The sequence below is a fragment of the Sorex fumeus genome, unplaced genomic scaffold (genome assembly GCF_029834395.1).
Source record: "Sorex fumeus unplaced genomic scaffold, SorFum_2.1 ptg000072l, whole genome shotgun sequence".
Taxonomy (NCBI): Eukaryota; Metazoa; Chordata; class Mammalia; order Eulipotyphla; family Soricidae; genus Sorex; species Sorex fumeus.
The window spans coordinates 30,366,730-30,388,317 of NW_026606129.1; the positions used below are offsets into that span (position 1 = coordinate 30,366,730).

The window sequence follows — 21,588 nt, forward strand, 5'->3', positions numbered from 1 at the left end:
GTATTAGTTTTTTCAGTTCATAAAACATAGGCAGAAGGTGTCACATATACATAACATGAAAACAAACAAAGACCTGTCCTTTTTCTTTTTTGGTGGGGTGGGAGGCTACCTGGCCAGGCTAAGTGGTTATTCATGGACTTGCCATCAGGAGTCCATATGTGTTGACGGGGACAATCTAGGGACAATGCTGCAGATGGGCAGGCGGGGCACACTAAGTGTTACTATATCCATTGCATAAAACTGCTAAATTCTAAACAAGTGAATCAAATTAAAGAAAATAATGGACCAGTCTTTCTTAAAGGGAGAATTAATTTCAGTATCTAACTATAAAAATGATATTGTGAAAAAAATATACATATATAAAATTGTGTTCCATTGATTCACACCATTTCCCCTTTCTGTCGCCTACAGCGCATGAGTAATCGAATATAAAATACATTAATATTTGGCAGGGGGTGAAAATGACACATTTTCATCCACTCTCTATACTCCCTTACTCTATGCAGATCTTCTAATAGTCAAAATACAGAGGAATGATAGTATCCAACAAGTTCAGTAGACTTTTATTGCTCTTTCACTTCAATAACATTTCCAAAAAATAGGGTTTTTTTTAACAATTATGAAACAAAACTGAAAGGCAGGATCATTCACATTATAGACTTCATAGAGACTAGTACTTCATGTAAATGAAAATATCAGTTCTATTTTCAATGTTTAATTTACTTTGGATTTTATTACAAAAGAAAATATTGTAATTATAAAAGTCATAAAAATTCAAACTGTGAAATTATGTCAAGCTATCAAATATTATATAAATGAATAATAAATTTCAGTTTCTATTTATTTAAGCATAGTAAACATTGGAAGATGATAGCCCCCCTAAAAAAAACAAAACAAAAACTTTATTATTAAAGCAACAAAAGAAAAGCCACAACTGAAAACCAATCTATGCACAAAAATCTGATTGAAAAAATACTGGGGTTTAACAATTTCTTTATATGAACTACAGAAGTTAATATGTTTTAATATGTTTAAATTAAACTTTAAAAATGATTTCACCTCCAACTATGTATTTCTGTCATTAAACCTATATTACCTTTTGAAAGGCTAGAAAAGAGCCAACTTTACACTAAAGTTACCAAAGTTCGAATTTTAAACACTAGTGTAAACTTTGAATGTTCTTAGTTTTTAAATTTATTCTCTAAAAAATAAATAATTGGATTAAACCAAAATATTTCACACATTTGTACTGTATACAATAACAATGATGTGATCTACATAAATATATTTAAAACATTAAGTTATTTAATTTAAACATTTTGAATTACAATGTTTCATCAATGGCTTACACATCCGAAATCTAAGCACTTCAAAACAGGGTTCACATGTAAAATGGTTGAACACATTTACAGAATTAATATAAATGATACAATCCTTTAAAAATGGCAAGCTCTGGTGTTAGATCTCAGTTTCAGAAACCATATCCTTTTTTACAGAATTTTGAACCTGTCTTTGGGAAAGGAAAAAATTAGAAAGTTATTATAATACACACATGAACTTTATGTGGAGAAACAGAAATGGATTTTGGATGGCAAAAAACCAAGCTAATAATTTTGAGTGGCAAAAAAAATCTGCTTTATAAATACATGCATTAGCATATAAAAAAAGTCTGTCCTGCACACTTTACAGAAAACTTGGCAAATATGAACATTGGTACACCACAGCTTTCTAAAACAACTTAAGAAATTTAAGATTGATAACATCATTTCCAAACACATTCATACACTGCCTCTGTCTTTCACACACAACACACACACTAAAGATTGCATGTTTCATTTCAGCATATTTAATATTATTAGATAATATATAGACTCACTCTTTTACCATAAGGAAGTTCATTGTTTTCTCAAAAGCTGCTATTTTAAAATGAAATAGCATTCAAAAGAAAGTAAATTTCATATGGTCAATATCTGGATTCATTATACTCTTTGTAAACAGACATCTATAAAATAAATAAAATAGGATAGGGAGAAGAATATCCTGAGGTTGCCCTGCAGCCAGGGTAATTCAGTAGCACTAAGCTCCTTCCTGGAAACCAAGGCATCTAAGAAAGTGCAGGCTTGTTTATATGAATTTATTTTGTAAATGGAATATGTACAGGTTTAATTATTTTGCACCTTGAGGTAAATCAGTACATAGCAATTACTACTGCTCATTTACACCTATTTAAGGCAACATTTATAAACTAATATATGCAGTAAATTATATTTTTCACTGTCTTGAAATGAATGTTAACCATGATTTTATTTTTTAAAAAGTGGAAAAAATATCAATAGCCATGTAAAACAAGCAGTCAATTACTTAAATGAGTTACCTTCACTCTTCAATGGAGTAGTCATATCAGATCATTTTGTAAGTCAAGTAGTCAAAAGAAAGCAGAAACCATTAACAATTAGAAACAGTAAAAATATTTTGAGTGCAAAGTATTTTGCAAGTCATGGTTTTTCTGGCACTGGAAAATTACTATACATAATTAAATAAAATCACAGAAAATCTATGATGCCAGGTAGTTTTCAGTTTAAAATTTAAAATCACTTCCTGAAGAATAAGTGTATTTGTTAACCCTATGATGACCAACAAGAAAATGATGTGAGGAAATCCTCTTGGTTCAGATACATTAGCAGAATTTATAAAATAGCAGCAAATACTGGGGTCTTTGGAAATTACTATGCTGCTATGAATAAGAAGGAAAATCACTTCAATGGAAGCTCCTAAACAGTAACAAGCACCATGGGTAATATTCTATTATTAATTGCCAATAGAGTCTAACTCTTTTAGACACAGTACCAAATGATGCCAGCTATATTTTCTAAATAAGTTATATTTCCAACCTCTCATCTAAGACATAACTTGAATCCATTTTATAACCAGAATCTGATGATATGGTCTCAGATGGGAACCGGTAGTTTGGATTATAAACACCTTAGAATGGCAAAAATATCAGTTTTTGGCATTTCTCATGATCCTCTAGGATCAATTCTTCATACTTCTATATTTATTTCAATTAAAAATAATTAAAGAGAGAATTAGAATCTCAATAAAATTTTCATCCTAATATTCATATCACCATTTTTTATATTTCTGTGGCTTTTCAATACTCATTTGGTTTTTATAAGTTATCCTCTTGCCAAATCAGTTCCATAACCCCATTCATCCAGTCCTACAGGCTTATGAAGAATATTTATTTCATGTAAAGAGTATAAAAGATGACTAAAAAAGGTTTACTAAAAGTAAAAAAAAATCTCAGAAAATCAGAAATTAACAAATACTAACAAAATAGAAAGAATGCAATCAATCTGAGCTATACATGTCTAAATTCCTTTTAAAATACAAATATGGCAGTGCTTTAATATCAAAAGAATGTGAAATCTATCAACTGCTATCAGATAATAAACCATAAATGAAAGTGAGCACCAATTATTTACAGTAACAATTTACTCTAAGTCTGTTACATTTTCAAATGTTTATATACTATCATATTAAAATATTTTAAGATTAAATCATGGAAAACAATCTTTTAAATATCATCTGCATATAAAGTAATACTGATCATAAACCCATTTAAGAGAATTTTGACTCCTGATTATTCAATTATACTATTCATAATGCAAAAACAATCAAGATTTTTGAGCCTGATATAAATTAATAATTTAAGTAAAAGACAACAAAGGCAGAAAAAGAGTGGGCATTGTGGATTCTTATAAAGAATTAGGATTTAAGAAAACAACTCCACAAAATGCAAGAAAAACAAACTATAATAAACTAGCTTCTACAGCTTCTAAAATTCGTAATGTTTTGGCTGGTTTAGGGGCTAAATTATAAAATTATCTGTGATTTTACTTCTCTATCAAAATGGAAACCTGAAAGTTTCTAAGGTTTTAATATTCTAAGATTAAAAAAAAAACATGAAATCACAAAACTACAGTTTTTATCAAGAAAGTTTCCATTGTCCTACCTTCTATAACCAAAAAATTCCATCACTTGTGGTAACATGAAGGACATCTATATAAGTAAACTACAGTTAAGCCATGACATGTTACTGTTTGTCTATAGAACTGGCATAAAGACTCCCTGGACTTCTCTTAAAGCACTAAAAGAAGTGAAACAGTATGGGGAAACTTTTAGTAACTCAAGTAAAAATTATAAACATCTAAAAAAGCACATTATCACTTAATTGACACTAATGAACAAATAGATTTAAAGAAAAATAGATTGCATTTTCCACATCGATCTTTTACAGGAAAAAAAATAATTTCCAACATAATAAATATCTAAATACTAGGAATCATGTACCTCACTTCTAAGAGACCATTTCATAGTATACACAGTCTTCATGGTGCTCCTAATAAACTTCACACACTACTTCAAAAAAAATCCAGTAGTCACACATAAACAGCATGACATACAATATTGTTATATACAGTGATATGAAAACATACACATAATATATATATGTATACATATACATATATGTCTGTATATCTATATATAATTCCTCCTGGTTTCATTCTATAATGACGTTTCAGCATCCATGTATTTCTTTGTTGATTCATCTTCAAAATCAATTTTCACACTCTCAGATTTTTCAGGGCTATTTGAAACAAAGAATAAGAATATTATATTCTAAACATGACCAACAGTAAGTTTTCATAATAAATCTTTTAAAATGACTATTACTATAAAATCTGATCTGGTATTCTATTGCTTTTTCATATAGTAAACTAAAAGGGAAGAAATATTTTAATGGATTGGTTTTCCCGTTACAACTTTAAGATTGGTCAGTATTCAAAAAATGATCAGTATTTGACAATGTTTATTAGTTTTATGTTATATAGCAGCTTTTGACTTTCACTGATAAAGTCAGTGAAATAATCTTTATTAATACAAACAATATAAAAAAAAGTGACAGCCCAACCACCGCCATGCTCCAGGATGCTTTCCAGACCACACAACACAATATAAGACACTTCCTGACCATTTATGCCTCTTGGAGAGCCCGGCAAGCTACTGAGAGTATCCCACCTGCACAGGCAGAGTCTGGCAAGCTCCTGTGGCATATTCGATACGCCAATCACAGTAATGACAATAGGACAATAGGTCTCATTCCCCTGATCCTGAAAGAGCCTCCAATCATTAGGAAAAGATGAGTAAGAAGAGGCTGCTAAAATCTCAGGGCTGGGAGGAATAGAGATGTTACTGGCACCCACTCGAGTAAACCAAAGAGATCAATGGGATGACAGTGATACAGTGATACAGTGAATATAAACAAAGTAATTTCCTACAAAATACAACAAATTTACAAATCCTCCCCTTTTTGCTTCACAAACAAAAGGTCAAAACACATTATTTTTAAATTCCAATATTATATATATGGATTTAACTGACTTAATTTATTCTTAACAAGAATATCTGAATTAAAAAACAATAGAGTATAGAAACACTAATGTTTGAGCTTTGCCAGCAAAACTAAAGGTTATCCCCTCAACTTTTTTTCTGTTACACAACATAACTCAGGATTCTCATTGTTCCCACTGAATGAAAAGCACAAGTGTTAAAGATACAATACTAATAAAAAATCTTTGCTTTTATTAGAACTATACATGGCAAAAGGGATGTTGACAAAAATGTAAAAAATTACTCAGAGTATTTAGTGAAATTCTGGCTACATCAATAAAAATTTAACTTAAATAATTAGAACTCAAGAAACGACAGAAAAGAAAAAGGTGATGATATTAAAAGTCAGAGCAAGGTTATAAATTAGGAAAAGAGTAAGAAGAATATCGATCACTACCAACCACTACCAAAGTGTGTTCAGAAAGTCAATAGACACATAGCTACATAAGACAAATTGCTACCTCTGAGAATGCCAATCTAATGCCCAAGCAGAATACAATACAGTGTTTGGCACAAAGCGCACACAAAGTAATTGTTGAATAGAAGTGTCTGTGCCTATGTATCTAAACGATGATATACCTCATTCCTCCCCAAACCTAAAGGATTATAAGAGCTATGACCAAGCTACAATCCCTGAAGGCTCAGATTTTCAGAACAGCAAGAGATGGGGTGGGGGTGGGGTGGGGGAGATTATACAACAAGAATAGTAAGGAAGCAGTTATATAATAGTTTCTGTACATGGCCCAACAAAACAGAATGGTCTTTATTATATTTTATTTGCTTGTTTATTTAATTTTGGGTCACACCTGGCGGTGCCAGGGCTTCTTCTGGTTCGGGGCTCAGTGATCACTCCAGGAAGGTCTTTGGAGAGGAGCTGAGGGGAAGGAACACCACCCATAGGGATGCTGGGAATTGAACCCAACAGGCCACATGCAATGTAAGTGTCCTACCCCCTGCACTATGACTCCTGCTTTGGCTTTCATATACGTAAACAACATTTCTCTCAAACATCTAAAATAAAGTTTACCCGCAGAGTAGGTTGAAGATGGGGATATCCTAAAAAAATCAAGCCAATGAAGGAAAACAATGTTCTTTTGTTTAAAAAACTTGGACCACCAAAAAGTATAATTGAGGTAATATTCAATTACATTATTTAATCCCTAGTAATTCTCTTCCTTTATGTGGTTTCTGAATCTAGTTAATTTATATATGTGTGTGTGTGTGTGTGTGTGTGTGTGTGTGTGTGTGTGTGTGTATGCACTACCGATGTATTTGTTGATTTATTACAAAATAGTTCTTTTTTGATAAAGGCAGCTATAGGTTTAAAAGATAACAATGTTTATTATAAAATAGTTCAAATTCTTTTTGATAAGGGAACTAAAGGTTTAAAAGATAACAAAACACATCATCAGTACCTATATGATTCCAGTACATAATAAAATAAAATAAATGAATAAATAGAAGAAAGAAAGAAGAAATAAAGGTTGATTTTGTTAGGATATAATACAAATTAAATTTAGTTAAACTTAAGGGTTGTATTAAATAGCTATTCATAAGAAAATGGAAAATTGGCTACAGTTAGAAAATACGCAAATAGTTACAGCTACCTCGTGTTAGCTCTGGTTACTTTGGCATTCTCAGTATTCATGGAAAGTGCCTTCCACTGTGCAGTTTTGGCCATTTCATCTGATATATTAACAACTGAGGGATCATCACTGAAGAATAAATACACTTTCTGGTTAGTATTCAGTACTTGCAAAAGTATTAATACTATCATTTTTATTATCTACATATGTTTTCATCTACTTAAAACTTAAAGAAAAAATATTTTCAGCATTTAAATCATGGGCTAGCAAGACAGCAGAACTGTGGAGTTCTGTTATGAACATTTCTCAGAGAACTGAATTTTTCTTCATAATTAAAACTAAGCATAAAATTAAATTGGTAAAGACATTCAAAGATTATCTAGACTGAGTATACCATTAAAATAACAAAAGAAAATATTAACGTGCTTATAAAAATAAGACTCAAGGCAATTAGAACAATTTTTAGAATATTTACAATTTCAATCTCCTCAAATAAATATACAAAACCTAAGAAAAATTAAGACTAAGATTTTTTCAACTTTTTTAAAAAAGTTTTTAAAAACCATTAAAAAGAAAAAGAAGACAATGCAGAGAGGGACCAGGGATGCTACTCAGTAATATAGAGTATAAAATTTGCCTGTATGAGGATCTGTTTTATTCCTGACACCAAAAAAGACAGAAAAAAGAACTTTGAAAACTGAAAATAGGGCTCTAAAAATATATTTCACTGAATAATACAGATAATGCTTTTAGGAGGCATTAACATTTGAATAGCTGGAGTGTTATTTATCCAAGGTATTGTCCTTACTATATAGGATAAATCTAACTATCCCATATATTTAATAAGTATTATAAAAATTGCTTCAAGATCCCCAATCCAGTATTAATCAGACCCATAATTTTTTTTCTATTTCAAAATTTTTATTTTAGTCACCATGAAATTGGTTTCAGACTTACAATGTTTCAACACCAGGCCCTTCTCCAGCATCCAATTCCTTCCACCATTAATCCACCCCACCCCACCCCCATTTGTTTCCCATCCCACCCACTAGTCTTCCTCTAGGAAAGGTGCTTTTTTTTCATATATGTTTCTGCACTGTGGTTTACAGCACTGTAACTGGTAGGGTTTCATGCACAACACTTGACCACTTGACCATCCATAGCTATTGCCCCTTCCTCTCCTATCCCCTTGCCCTCACCCTGCTCCTTTCCTGCTGAAGACCAGGTAGGTCCTCATGTTCTTTGTTTTCATTGTAACTCTCCCTTTCAAAGAACAGACTTCACCAGACAATTCTCCATCCATCTCTCACCCTCATCCTCTCTCAGCTAACAGCCTCTCACCTTCATTTATCCTTGGGCCTATTGTAGACTAGCTTTGGACCCAACTATCAGACCCATAAATTGAGGTTCAAAATAGTTAGCTGCAAGTACTACCAAGTTAACAGAAATATTTTGCAAGGTCGTTTTCTTCACCTAAAGAAATTTCGTGCAAACAAATAATAAACACAAATGTCAGAGTAGATACTATATTAAAAATGTGGTAGCAATTAGGAATGTAAATGACTAGCAATTACCTCTGACTGCTGTGTTGATACTTTAAATTAAAAATATCTTTTTTAAAATTTTCACATCACAGGGTGAGAAGAGACAGTACAGAAGACAAGTGTTTTTGCCTTCTCTATAGCCCACTTCCTTCCTCAGCACTGCATATGGTCCCTTGAGCATCATCACCAGCTTCAAGCACTGCAATGTGTGGCCTAAACCCCAATTCCTCCACCAAGTTTCTTTGTTTGGTTTCCATCTTCAAAAAGCACATTTTTTCAAAAGCTCTCTAGCTTTCATGTGCTCTCTTTTAAGTTAAGAGCTTCCCATTAAGGATCAGAGAAATAGTTCAACTGACTGGAGCACATGCTTAGCATGAAGGAGTCCCAGTCTGATACCCCTCATTGCAAGATCCATGTGTCACCCTGTGCCCAACACCACAGGGTGTGACCCCAACTTCAACATCTCCCTCAGCACTAAGCCAACTCAGAACTATTCCCTGAGTGCTGCTGAGTATTGATAAAACAATTAAAAAAAGTTTTTAAAGAATTTTTCTATTAATATAAATTAAGATCTTTCATAAAGTAGAAATTTTGTTTCTCCTTAAATAATATAAATGGAAAAAATCTGTCTACATTATTATTTTTTTATTTTTCCTATTTTATAAAACTCAACAGTTTCCATCTGATTCCACATAAATATCTGATTTTAAGCCAAACCTATATGGGATTTAAAACTCTTGGCATTACTGATGTCCAAACTCTAGCAAAGTAGCAATAACCAAGTCTTTATCATCATTTAAAAATGGATAGAGATGTCCATTGTTTCAGTTTAAGTGTTTCTATCAACAAAACTGTCCCAGTCCATGGCGAATCAAACCCCAAGACCTACAAAAATTAAGTAGCAAATAATTTCAGCAAATTAATTTGAGTCACTAATAACTGTCAGGGCAGTTGCTATACTCTTTAAAAGCACAAATAACAAAGTAAAAAGCAGAACATTATAGTGGATATTAAGATTGCTATAACTGGAATTTAAAATATTTATTTAACAGAAAACCATGAAAGGGGACAGAATAATACCAATGATAAAAGTTAACAGTACAGAGAAAAAGTTACTTAATAAATCCACTTAAATAAATCAACATACATAAAAATATTTCAAGTATGGCCTATGAAAACTGAGAAGATGGGGCCAAGGCAGTAATATATTGGGAAGGGTTCTTGCCTTGCACACAGCAAATTCAAGTTTGATCCTGGTATTTCATATTGTCTCCCAACCCATGCCAACATAATCCCTGAGTACAGCCAGGTGTGGCCCCAAAACAAACTAAAAAATCCTTAAAAATTAGGTTATGATATAAGATTGAAGGCAAGTTAATTAAGTATAAATGATATTTATTAACTTCAGAAAGAGACATATATCTTTCCTAAAACTGCTTTTCTATGCAGTGAGCTTTTCTACTATACAGCTAATAAAAATGAATCTAGAATGAGGAAGCACATATTTACACAAGTAAATCTTTCAAGCTTACAAAAAAGGTTCATAAAAATCAACTTCTATTTCTTAAATTTAAATAAAAATCATAAATTACAAAACTAGGACATAGTATGAAACTCAATTTTTTTCATATATAAGGTCTTATTACAAACGGTCAAACAATCTCTTTGGAAATGAGCATAGTTTTAGGGTTTTTGTACATTTTAAAGGGATATTAGATAATGGATTATAAATGCTTGATTTCAAGTGCACTCTAACTAACCCCTGGAGAAATAAGGTGGGGAAAGACTATACTACTGTAAGCATGGAAATAATTCTAACTGATGAACTGACTGTATTTATTTGGGATTTGGGGGCCACTCTGGCAGTGCTCAGAGGCTGCTCCTAAGCCATGTGGTGCCAAGGATCAAATCGGGTCTCCTGCTTGCAAAGCATACACGCAGGCCATCAAGCTATCTCTCCCACCCTCAAATACTAACTTTAGACTTCACTGAAAAATAAAGTGATGAAAAGGCAAATAAATCCTTTCTGCTTGCCACAAAAGTTAAGTTTAAGGCTCAGGTTCAAGCTTAGATCATGCTTTACTCCTGTCTACAACCTAAATGGGGAAGGAGAGCAAGACATCCTTTAGAAACAGCATGAAGATCCCCTGTAATTGATCTAGTAAGAGGCAAATTTTATCATCTTCTTAAAATTTCATCACTACTTTAAAGAAGTACTGCATAACTTTTTCATGTGCTCAATAGATATAAAATTTACATTTTACAAAATAAAGATATATCTCACCTGTATTTTAGGGCTTTAACCGGAATTTGCAACAGACTTCCCCTTTCAAATGGAAGGTGCACAGTATCATCCCCAGCTTGAAGCATTCGCTCGGCCTCCTTTAGAGCACACACACAAAGAATTACTTTCCCCAAAATATTTCCAGGAAGACCAGCCAAGGAACAAGAATCCCAAGTTGATGAAAATATTGAAACAGAGCCCACCTGCTATGACTAGACAATACATTTGACTATGGATGACACACTTGTAGCATAAAGTGAAAACTACTGTTTGCCAAGAATAGTTCTTAAAATGCTTTATCTTTTATTTCTGTAAGGAAATCAAAACTTTTTTTTCAATTTACCTACATAAATTTAGAGAGGAGCTATTTACCATAAAGTGATTGAAATGGAACCTGATAGTAGGTATAACATAATAAAAGTAAAAAAATAAATGTTATAAATGAAAAAGGATTGAAAGAATTTTTTCACCTCTTTCTCTTTTTTTTTGTCATCTTCTTTTTTTTTCTTACTCTCTGGCATTAGATCATCAAGCCAACTAAGTTCTCTCTTTGTGAAACACAGGTCCATGAGTTTTCGTATAAAGACTAATGCAAGAACCTCAAAAAAAAAAGTAGAGAAAAATTTAAGTATTATCTGGAGATACATAAATTGCAACACTTATTGTTGGAGAAGAAAATTACAAATATCAAAAAGTACATACATTTTATCAAAAATATCTCCATCCACCATCTTTTTCCAAAGAACTATGTTACCTTTTTAACTTTTTTATTATATGTCATTTTCAATGCCTTCTTAATAAATCTCTTGCATTTCACATAAAATTATAATGGTCAACCGTGTTCATTATTATCACAGTAGAAGAAGACCATTTTCTATTTTCTATGATTACTTTATAATTACATTGTAAGTATTGTAAGTACACATAGCAAAAAAAAATTAGCAACATACTAAGAGAATCCATTTTTCTAGCATTACATTTTAGCTTATTAATCATATTTGTGGAAAATATCACTTTTATTTGCATTTCTTTACCAAGTTAACACATGAGGTGCTGAGGGATCACTCCGGATAGTGCTCAGAGGACCGCATGTGGTGACAGGTCCCAAGCAAGACAAGTTAATCGCTAGTTTGCCTCTCTGGCTCAAATTTGCTCTTAATGGCCAGCATTGAAAAGATTTTCAAGAACTATTACTTTTTCTAACTTTTGATAGTTTAATTCATTTTTATAACTGTTGCTCATTAACTGGTAAAGGTAAAGGTAAAGGCCCTCCCGTTGATCGTCGATTTGCTCGAGCGGGCCCAGTAACGTCTCCATTGGACTGGTAAGAATTCTTTATAATTTGGATACAAATCTTTTACTGGTCTTAAAAACTATACAATATTTATATGAAAGGTTTTCTCAAAGTTCACAATTTGATTTTACATCAATGGTATTATAGTTAGGCTTTCCTACCTTTTTTCAAAAATGATCGTAAATGTTGCAGAACATTTACAATTATATATGATGTAGTAAATGTTCTACTACATGTAGTAAATGTTCTAACACAATGTATTTTAACATTGGAATCCTAAATTACAAATCTTTTCAAATATGCAATCAGAGAGGTGGGGCAACCTTATTTGGTTCCCAAAATATAGTCAAAACTTTTAATATCGGCACAGAATCTTCCAATGTAAGTGGATTATCATCATTTTTTAAATGAAAAGATCTTATGGTATTTTTTGGTAAACATCTGGAAATATCAATTCATTTTTTGGAGCCATTTGTCTACTCTAATGCCAATTCCATATTGTGACTGGCTCTACTGAACCAGACAGCCTTTCATGCACAAGAGCCTGAGCTCAATCCCTGGTGCCCTCAGCACTTTTATGATGGTCCCAGCTCAGGTGGGTCCAAGAGCCAATGCATGGTCAGACAGGAGCACTGAATTGCAGACCCTGATAATTAACTATCGCTGTGAGCAGTATGAATAGCACTGGGAGATTGAGATGCTTGCCTTAGGATCAGGCAAGACTGAGAACACCTATACCATACAGTCCCCGGAGCACCACCTGGGATCACAGATCTTGAGCACAGAACCAGGAATAGCTGCTGAGCACTGCTGGGTGTGTCCCCCAAACAAACCAAAAAACCCAATAATAAGTATTACTGAAATAATTATGAAAAATACATAAAATATTACTTAGTGGCAAAAAAAATATAAAGAAACTTACCATCATGGGAAAGACTACTGCAGCAGCTGAAGCTTTTATCACCCATAAAAGAACCAGACAAGTGAGCTGAATGACTGTAAAGATATGCACCTTCCAGAGAGGCACATAACGAAGGTATATCAGGTCAGGTTGATGCTTAGCAGGCATTCCAAATAATTTTATTCGGTCAAAAAACTGTCATCAAATACAAAACAAGAAAACTTTTCAACAAAAAATACCATTTCTGCCTGCTAAAAAAAAAATTAAGCTCAAATTTTAAGATTTTGTGATTTAATTTCCTTGGAATGTTCTAGTAATAAAAATAATAAATATTGCAGCATTGACTCTCCGGACTCAAGGGAGGATCTCTGGATCCAACTGTAGAGGGGGAAGAGGCAATCATCTGAACTAATACAATTAATTTAATCAGAAAATTTAAGCCAAGAATGCTAATTTGTGGAATTAAAATAAACAATCTACTACAATAATAAAAAAACTTTGGTCATCTAACCTCTTTGAACTCATTTTTCTAATACTTAGGATAAGAGTCCCACATGGCAAAGCCTGGCAAGCTCCCCGTGACGTGTTCGATATGCCAAAAACAGGAATAAGTCTCACAATGGAGACATTATTGGTACCCGCTTAAGCAAATCGATGAACAACGGGAGGACAGTGCTACAGTGCATACAATAAGAGTAGCAGGGATTTTCAAAATTTAACAATACTAAGTCTGTGAAAACCCGAGATAACAATTACCAATATTTTACTCAATGAAAAGCTAAACATGAGAGAGGTGGTCATGTGGTATTGTGTTTTAAAAACTCAATGTTTTATACTGATTGGATGCATACAAATTGTAAAATTTACGAGATTACCAGACTGTATTTGAGGAAGGTAGTACAAATAAGACCCTCCCCCCCAAAAAAAGTTAAATCACTGGGTTCCAGCCTCAGTTCCATGACACGCAGAGTTTTGAACCTTAGGAAGTCCCTCTATTTGCTTCCTGTTTACAAATTAGTATTACTAACTTTCCTGCTTACTAGTGTTATCTTGAAGGGAGAAATTCTCTTATATACGAAGCCTTAACATATACCATACATGTAGCATTATTATATTTACCCAAACACCTGATATCAACCTTTTCTTTTTAGGCACTGAATCTCCATCTACTATCAAAAAAAAAAAACTTTTCTCCAGCCCAAACCATTTGAACCTCCTGTAACTATACTAGTCTTTACAAAAACATCATCACTGGCATTAATCAGAAACAGAATCCAGTACCATATCATGATCTCACTGCTTTTTTGAGGGACAACAAAGGAGTAAGAGGAGATATACAAAAGCAATAGTGACTTAAAAAAGTGAATTTGAAGACACCAGTTAGAATATGCCCCCTAGTTATCAGAATTAAAATGAATTTCTATCATTAAAACCACACCTAGTTATTAGAATTAAAATGAATCATTATAATTAAAACAATCTATAAATAAATTAAAATAAAAAACAATCTGTAAACTTAAAATATGTGTTTTTTTATACAAAATCCATTAAAAATACTCAACACTTGCCTGAATTCCTTTCAGTGAGGAAACTCCCATGTAAAGGAAAACACCATACAGAACAGGCATTGGAATAAACTGTAAATAAATGACCACAATTAGAGATCATGCTACTAGAGTAACTTCACAGCAATCAATATACAAAAATACACATAGCCAGTAAGTTCCAATGGAGACAAAATGGAAAGATTTTTTGTGATAATATTTAAAATATGTTGTACATAAAAATAGTAATCTTGACAATTTGTTTCTTCTATCTACATATGCCAAATACCAGTAAGTATTTACATCTACATATTTCAAATACACCAAGATTCAGAAAAGCACATGTATCAATCATTCAAAAAGCTTTCACGATCATGATCGTGATCATTCTGTTGTTTGTCGATTGCCTCCAGCAAGCCCCAGTAACATCTCCTTCGTCCTAGCCTGAGATTTTAAAAAGTGCCATATTCGAGGCTCTTTCAGGGTTAGGAGAATGAGACCCATCATAGTTACTGGTATTTGGCACACTCTGTACGCCACGGGGAGTTTGCCAGACTCTGCCGTGTGGGCAGGTAACATTCAGTAACTTGCCAGGTTGTCCAAAGTAAGAATGAGATAATAAGATGGCTTAGCGATTATTAATTCCATATTATTACCCTTGTTTAGTTCTCACCACCTGTTATGATAATGCTATTTATATGTTCATGAGTTTTTATATTTGTATATAATTTAACTTTAAAAATGGAATGTTTATAATAGCAGCACAAAAAAGAAATGTGAAATTCTATAATAAAGTTTTAAGTAGACCCAATATTGGGGCAGAGAGATAACACTCCAAGAGGTGGAGGCCCCTGGCATGCGTGGCCCTAATTTAATACCCAACACCACATGCTCCCCAGTCCACAGCAACACTCTGCAGGGCCTACTGCACCCGGCAGAGGCCCTTTAGCTGTGAGCTCTGGGTTGTGGAAACTCTTCCCACTTCCCCTCCACAAAGATAGCACCAACTAAAGAAAGGTGATAGGAAAAAGAATGGGAGAATAAAAACACTCAATTTTGCTGAATCCTCATAAAAGACACAATCAAAGGATCAAAGGGTCTCTAAATCTTTGATCTTGGGAAACTTTTCTTCTCCTTTAATAATGAGGTTCATGCCCCCATCAAAGAACTTTTCTCATACAGAATATACATAGATATATAAGGATGGATGTAACATATATGTACACAAGTAATATGTAGATTCTAGGATATTGAGCTACATTAGAAATTTAAATATATCTAGCTATTTTTAATTTCTTTTGTAAACAATGCATTTTAAGTTTGGGTATCTTAAATGAAAATTTTGATTTCAAAAAGAGTAAGGCTGGTGAAAACAGAGATAGATAAATGGGACTATCTTAAACTAAGAAGCTTCTGCACCTCCAAAGAAACAGTGACCAAAGTACAAAGACAGTCTATAGAATGGGAAAGGATATTCACCGAATACACATCTGACAAGGGGTTGATATCCAGGATATACAAAATACTGGTTAAACTCCACAAGAAGAAAACATCCAACCCCATCCAAAAATGGGGCAATGAAATGAACAGAAACTTTCTCAAAGAAGAAATCCGAATGGCAAAAAAGCACATGAGAAAATGCTCTACATCATTAATCATCAGGGAGATGCAGATCAAAACCACAATGAGATACCATCTCACACCTCAGAGACTGGCCCACATTCAAAAGAACAAAAGCAACCGATGCTGGCGTGGATGTGGCGAGAAAGGGACACTCCTTCACTGTTGGTGGGAATGTCCACTGGTTCAGCCCTTCTGGAAAACAGTATGGACGATTCTCAAAAAATTAGAAATTGAGCTCCCATTTGACCCAGCAATACCACTCCTGGGAATATATCCCAGAGAGGCAAAAATGTATAGTCGAAGTGACATCTGCACTTGTTTGTTCATTGCAGCCCTCTTTACAATAGCCAGAAACTGGAAGAAACCTGAATGCCCAAGAACAGATGACTGGTTAAAGAAACTTTGGTACATCTACACAATGGAGTACTATGTAGCTCTTAGAAAAGATGAAGTCATGAAATTTACATACAAGTGGTACAATATGGAAAGTATCATGCTAAGCGAAATGAGTCAGAAAGAGAGGTATAGACATAGAAAGATTGCATTCATCTGGGGGATATAAAGTAACAAAGTATGAGATTAATACCCAAGAATAGCTGAGATCAGCACCAGGAGGATTACTCCATAACTTAGAGGCCAGCCGGGTATCCTAGAGGAAAGGGCTATTCAGATAGAGAAGGGAGCACCAAATAAAGGATGTTTGGAGGATCCTCCCAGGAGGGGAGATGCATGTCGAAAGTAGACTATGGACTGAACATGTTTGCCACTCAATGCCTCTTTTGCAGACCACAACACCCAAAAGGAGAGAGAGAACACAGGGGATTGCCCTGCCACAGAGACGGGGGGATGGGGGGATGGGGGTGGGAGGGATATTATCCATGGTGGTGGAAAATGGGCACTGGTGGAGGGATGGGTATCTGATCATTGTATAATTGAAACCAAAGCACAAAAAATTGTAAATCTACAACTTTAAAAAAAATAAAATAAAATAAAGGAAAAAAAAAAAAAAAAGAGTAAGGCTGGAGCAATAGCACAGCATGTAGGGCATTTGCTGTGCACGCGGCCGACCAGGGTTCAATTCCCAGCATCCCATATGGTCCCCCCAGGCACCGCCAGGAGTTATTCCTGAGTGCATGATCCAGGAGTAACCCCTGTACATCACTGGGTGTGACCCAAAATGCAAAAAAAAAAAAAAAACCAGAATAAGGTAGAAGTAGGATTGTCTTATACTTCTGTAAATTTCTTTATAGGGTAGCTTAACAAAAGACAATAATTCGATTTGCTTCTACTTCAATTTGCTGCAATAAATTGTTTTCACAGATAAATGAAGAAAATGTCACCTTACTATAATGTAACTGGAAAGAGAAAGATCTAGTAGACACCTAAAGTGATTGCTCAGTCTTTAATTTCTAAACTGAGGAGTCATTATCTTAGGTAAAGAGATTCAGTTTAGAGATAATACTAGTGAAAAATAAGATGATTAAAATATTTAAATCTATGATGGTAGTAACTACAAAAATATCTTTTCTTTAAAAAAAAGAAGCCAAAAGAGTTTTTATCCAGAATTGCTTTTGAAAAATGAGGAGAAAATACAGCTATTTTTGATACTTTAGTTGAAAATTTCTGTCAATATGCAATGAATATTTTAAACAATATTAAAACTCCATCAGTAGGATAACATCCCCATCAGGACTGCATTAAATAATTCTCCTGCCACAAGCATTCCATCACTCTAGTAAATGCCTGTTTTGCTTTTCTAATAAGCGCTACTAATTTTTCTTCATATTGCTAGGAAGAATGATTAATGTTTGAGATAATAACTTTAGTTATAGTTTAAGATCATAACTACCATAATTACCATAATTAAGTCATGGATTAAATTCTTCCAAAACTTTATAGTCTTTAATATTAATCTTTTGCTGTAGGTATATCTAACCCAAAATGCCTACTGAACTGAAATTATACCAAAATATTTTCAAAAAAAAATTCCAAGTAAATTATAGAAAATAAAACTTTAGATATTGTCATGCTGCATTTTTCATTTTTATAAAATCAAGTATAAATTTTCTGGCAGATTGTAAAAGATTTCAATACAAAAATTTACCTTTAATGCTGAAGTCATGAACACAGATAGGCCCATAAGAATAAATATCACTAGTCCTGTAACCCGCTGTTCACGAATTCCCAAAAATTTGGGTTGTTCCCCTGGAGCAGAACATTCAGATTCAACTTTCAAGCTGTTGACATGACTTATAGACAACACTGTTGCAGCCACAAACCATGGTAGTCCCATGACAGAGCAAACCCCCAGCATAACACCAACCATGAACAAATCAAGGTGATAACCAGCTCCTTTCTGAAAAGAGAAATAAAGATAAATATTTTAGTCTATTTATTCTCGGTGAAACTCTAGTATTCAAAGAGAAGAAATTAATTTTCATCATATTATTTAATGTACTAGTCACTATTTTTTTAAGCCTCAAATTGAAAATATTTAAATTACCTTCAATTTGTGTTCCTTTCTGTTTATGATGACAGCTGTAATTTGTTGATCCATAAAGATGAGAATGGTACAAAGCAGAGCTGGAATAGCAGCTATTAATAAGGTCCACCAAGGATTTTCTCCCAATGGGCTTATGATCCAGCCCCTATTTGGATCAGTAGGCTGTTAAAAAAAAAAAAGAAAAAAGTTATCTTCAAAAAATAAATTTTTTTTCCTACTGCCAAAAAAAAAAAAAGAGAGAAGGTTGAGGGGCATGACCATATTCAGCAGCACTCAAGACTTATTCCTGGTTCTGTGCACAGAGATCACCCTGGTGGTGCAGAGGAGATTATATGGGATGCCAGGAATAGACCCCAGTCTGCCTACATGCATGGCATGCACCATACCCACTCTACTATCTCTCCAGCCCTGCTGCACAAAATTTTTACAGCACAGATGACCTATTACAAAATAGTGTATTAAAAGAAATATCAAATATTTCTAAAGAACTAAATTAAATCTTGAGACAAAAAGCAAACTATTTAAAGATAATCACAGGACTCCTTCCCATCCCTGCCCAACTGACTTGCTCATTCCTTCTAACTAGGATAGAAGGATCTCTAGATTTGCTTTAGGAAACATAATCAATTATTTCTGAGTCTTAACTCTTAGAGCTTTTAAAAATTCTTTAATTCTCTTGGAAACCTGAAGTTAAACTGTGAAGTAAGTCTGCATAAGTTTTCTTTAGGAAGAAACGTAATATTGGGTGAAAGGATTATAACTACCCAATAACCCCAATAGTTTCAGGCTTTTTAAATGAGTTCATGGATAGTAGAATGAGATCATACCAACCCCACAGAGACAACAAATGACTGCCATTACTTAAAATATCCCAAATCAAGAGATCAGCTTAGCCCAGGTCTAACAGTCACACATTTATTAACAAATAAAGGACTCTGGTTAAAGACCTATTTTAGGAGATTTTTTACATTTTCGACATCTACCTACCTACCTACTTCTTTTAAAAGGACATCAACATACCTACCATATCAACTCCTGTAGACCAGTGATCTTGGTAAGGTCAGTATTAAGTCAGACTGATCTTCAGGAAGCTATTTTTCTAAAGCATCTACTAACATATTTCAATGTTGTTAAGATAAAATTTTTGTATTAAGAAAATCTGAAAGATTTTAAGAGTATTTCATACTATAGAAGGATATTGTATACACTAAAATGTTATTACCTAGACTTTATATATTAAGTATTTTTCAAAACAAAAATAAAATCTACTACTATAAAATTCAGACATTCTTTTGCACACTCATTTACACTAATTATATATCTAATACTGCATATGAAATGATTCCATGTACACAATGCATATTGTGTACTATTCAATGTATTGAATATAATTGAATGTTATATTATATTTAATGTTATATTCAATATTGAATGTGCCTTGATTTGTTTCCCAAACATATTTCATGCCTCTTAAAAATCATAGTGCTACTTGAAAACCAGATAAGTACAAGAAAACAGATTTAGAAAATAGAGAAAGGAGGTAGGGCCAGAGTAACAGGAAATAACATCAATAGTTTAAACCAATATTAACTTATAGTTACATTAAGATTTGGTAAAAATAAAATGATTTTCACAGTTATCTATTAATAGCACAAAACTTTAAGTGGCTCAAAATCTATACTTTGAAATAAAGGTCCCAATAATTTTTCTTTTATCATATACTCAGCAAAAATCAAAATTTCTTGATAAAAACAGAAATTGAATGAATTTATGCTTTTTATAACTGTCATCTATAAAGTAAAATTTTGTTTCGTTCTTTTTCTGTTTGGCAGTGCTCAGGGATCACTCCTGATGTTCAGTGACTACTGTAGGAACAGCAATCAAACCACGGTTTCCTATATGCAAAGTTTTTGCTTGGTCCACTGAAACATCTTTCGAGGTCCAAGTGTGAAATTCTTATGATGAGATTGTAAAATTTATCTTTATTCTTAGTTTCTCTTTTCTTTCTTTTTTTCTGTTTGGTTTGTTTTGGGTCATATCCTGCAGTGCTCAGGGATTATTCCTGGCCCTGTGCTCAGGGGGTCAATCCTGGTGAGCTTGAAGAACCAGATGGGATGCCTGAAACTGAACCTGGGTAGGCTGTGTGCAAGGCAAGAGTCTTACCCACTTTATCATCTCTCCAGCCCTCATTTTTTTAAAAAACAAAAAATATAAATTGTGGTGGATCATTATCTACCCACATGTGCTATTTTTGTAGACATTAATTATTTTCTGTGGTATTAAAAAATATATGTTTTGGGGGCATAAAAGGTGGTTGCCAGGATGTCTCCCAGAGCAGTGCTGGGAGACTGCTCCCAATGTGGTTGGGAAAATCCAGCAGTGTCAAAATCAATCCTGGCACACTCCAGCCCCTGGGTAGCCTCTCCGGGCCAGGAAGAACACTTTTGATTCTCAATTCTGTCAAAAAATGTTATGTGGACCTTTCCAACTGGTAAAAAGTATATTACATTTCTAAAAATTTAACCAGAATCTACTTATTACTTGTAAAATAAAAGGTCAAAAGGGACTGGAAGATAGCTCAACGATTTAAAGCCCAGCAAGCACAAGATTCTGAGTTTGAATTCTGATGCCACCACATGGGCTTGAAGAGATCAAGACAGCTCTACTATTAGGGGGACCCAGAAAAAGAGCCTGGAAGATGGCTCAGTGGTTAGGAAGCACCCAGGAAAGTGTGACGTTTTGAGGTTAATCTCTGATGCTACGCGTGGGGCTAGAGCTATAGCACAGCAATAGGGCATTTGCCTTGCACACAGCCAGCCCAGCTGAGCCAGCCAGGTTCGATTCCCCCGCCCCTC

General features: G+C 33.7%; 1 protein-coding gene across 3 annotated transcripts in view; it reads right to left on the reverse strand.

The window, feature by feature from the left end:
- Positions 1 to 542: 542 nt before the first annotated feature.
- Positions 543 to 21,588, reverse strand: part of SLC4A7 (solute carrier family 4 member 7) — a 98,505-nt gene continuing 77,459 nt past the window's right edge. For 2 of the 3 annotated variants that reach the window (XM_056129945.1, XM_056129947.1), the window contains 8 exons: positions 18,734 to 18,895; positions 18,335 to 18,586; positions 14,632 to 14,700; positions 13,085 to 13,258; positions 11,339 to 11,467; positions 10,869 to 10,966; positions 7,062 to 7,169; positions 543 to 4,651 (listed from right to left, as the gene is read on the reverse strand). In XM_056129945.1, coding sequence (XP_055985920.1) covers positions 4,570 to 4,651; positions 7,062 to 7,169; positions 10,869 to 10,966; positions 11,339 to 11,467; positions 13,085 to 13,258; positions 14,632 to 14,700; positions 18,335 to 18,586; positions 18,734 to 18,895 — 1,074 coding nt within the window. In that variant the 3' untranslated portion in view covers positions 543 to 4,569. The remainder of the gene's footprint in view (positions 4,652 to 7,061; positions 7,170 to 10,868; positions 10,967 to 11,338; positions 11,468 to 13,084; positions 13,259 to 14,631; positions 14,701 to 18,334; positions 18,587 to 18,733; positions 18,896 to 21,588) is intronic. The other variant, XM_056129946.1, reaches the window with a different exon arrangement.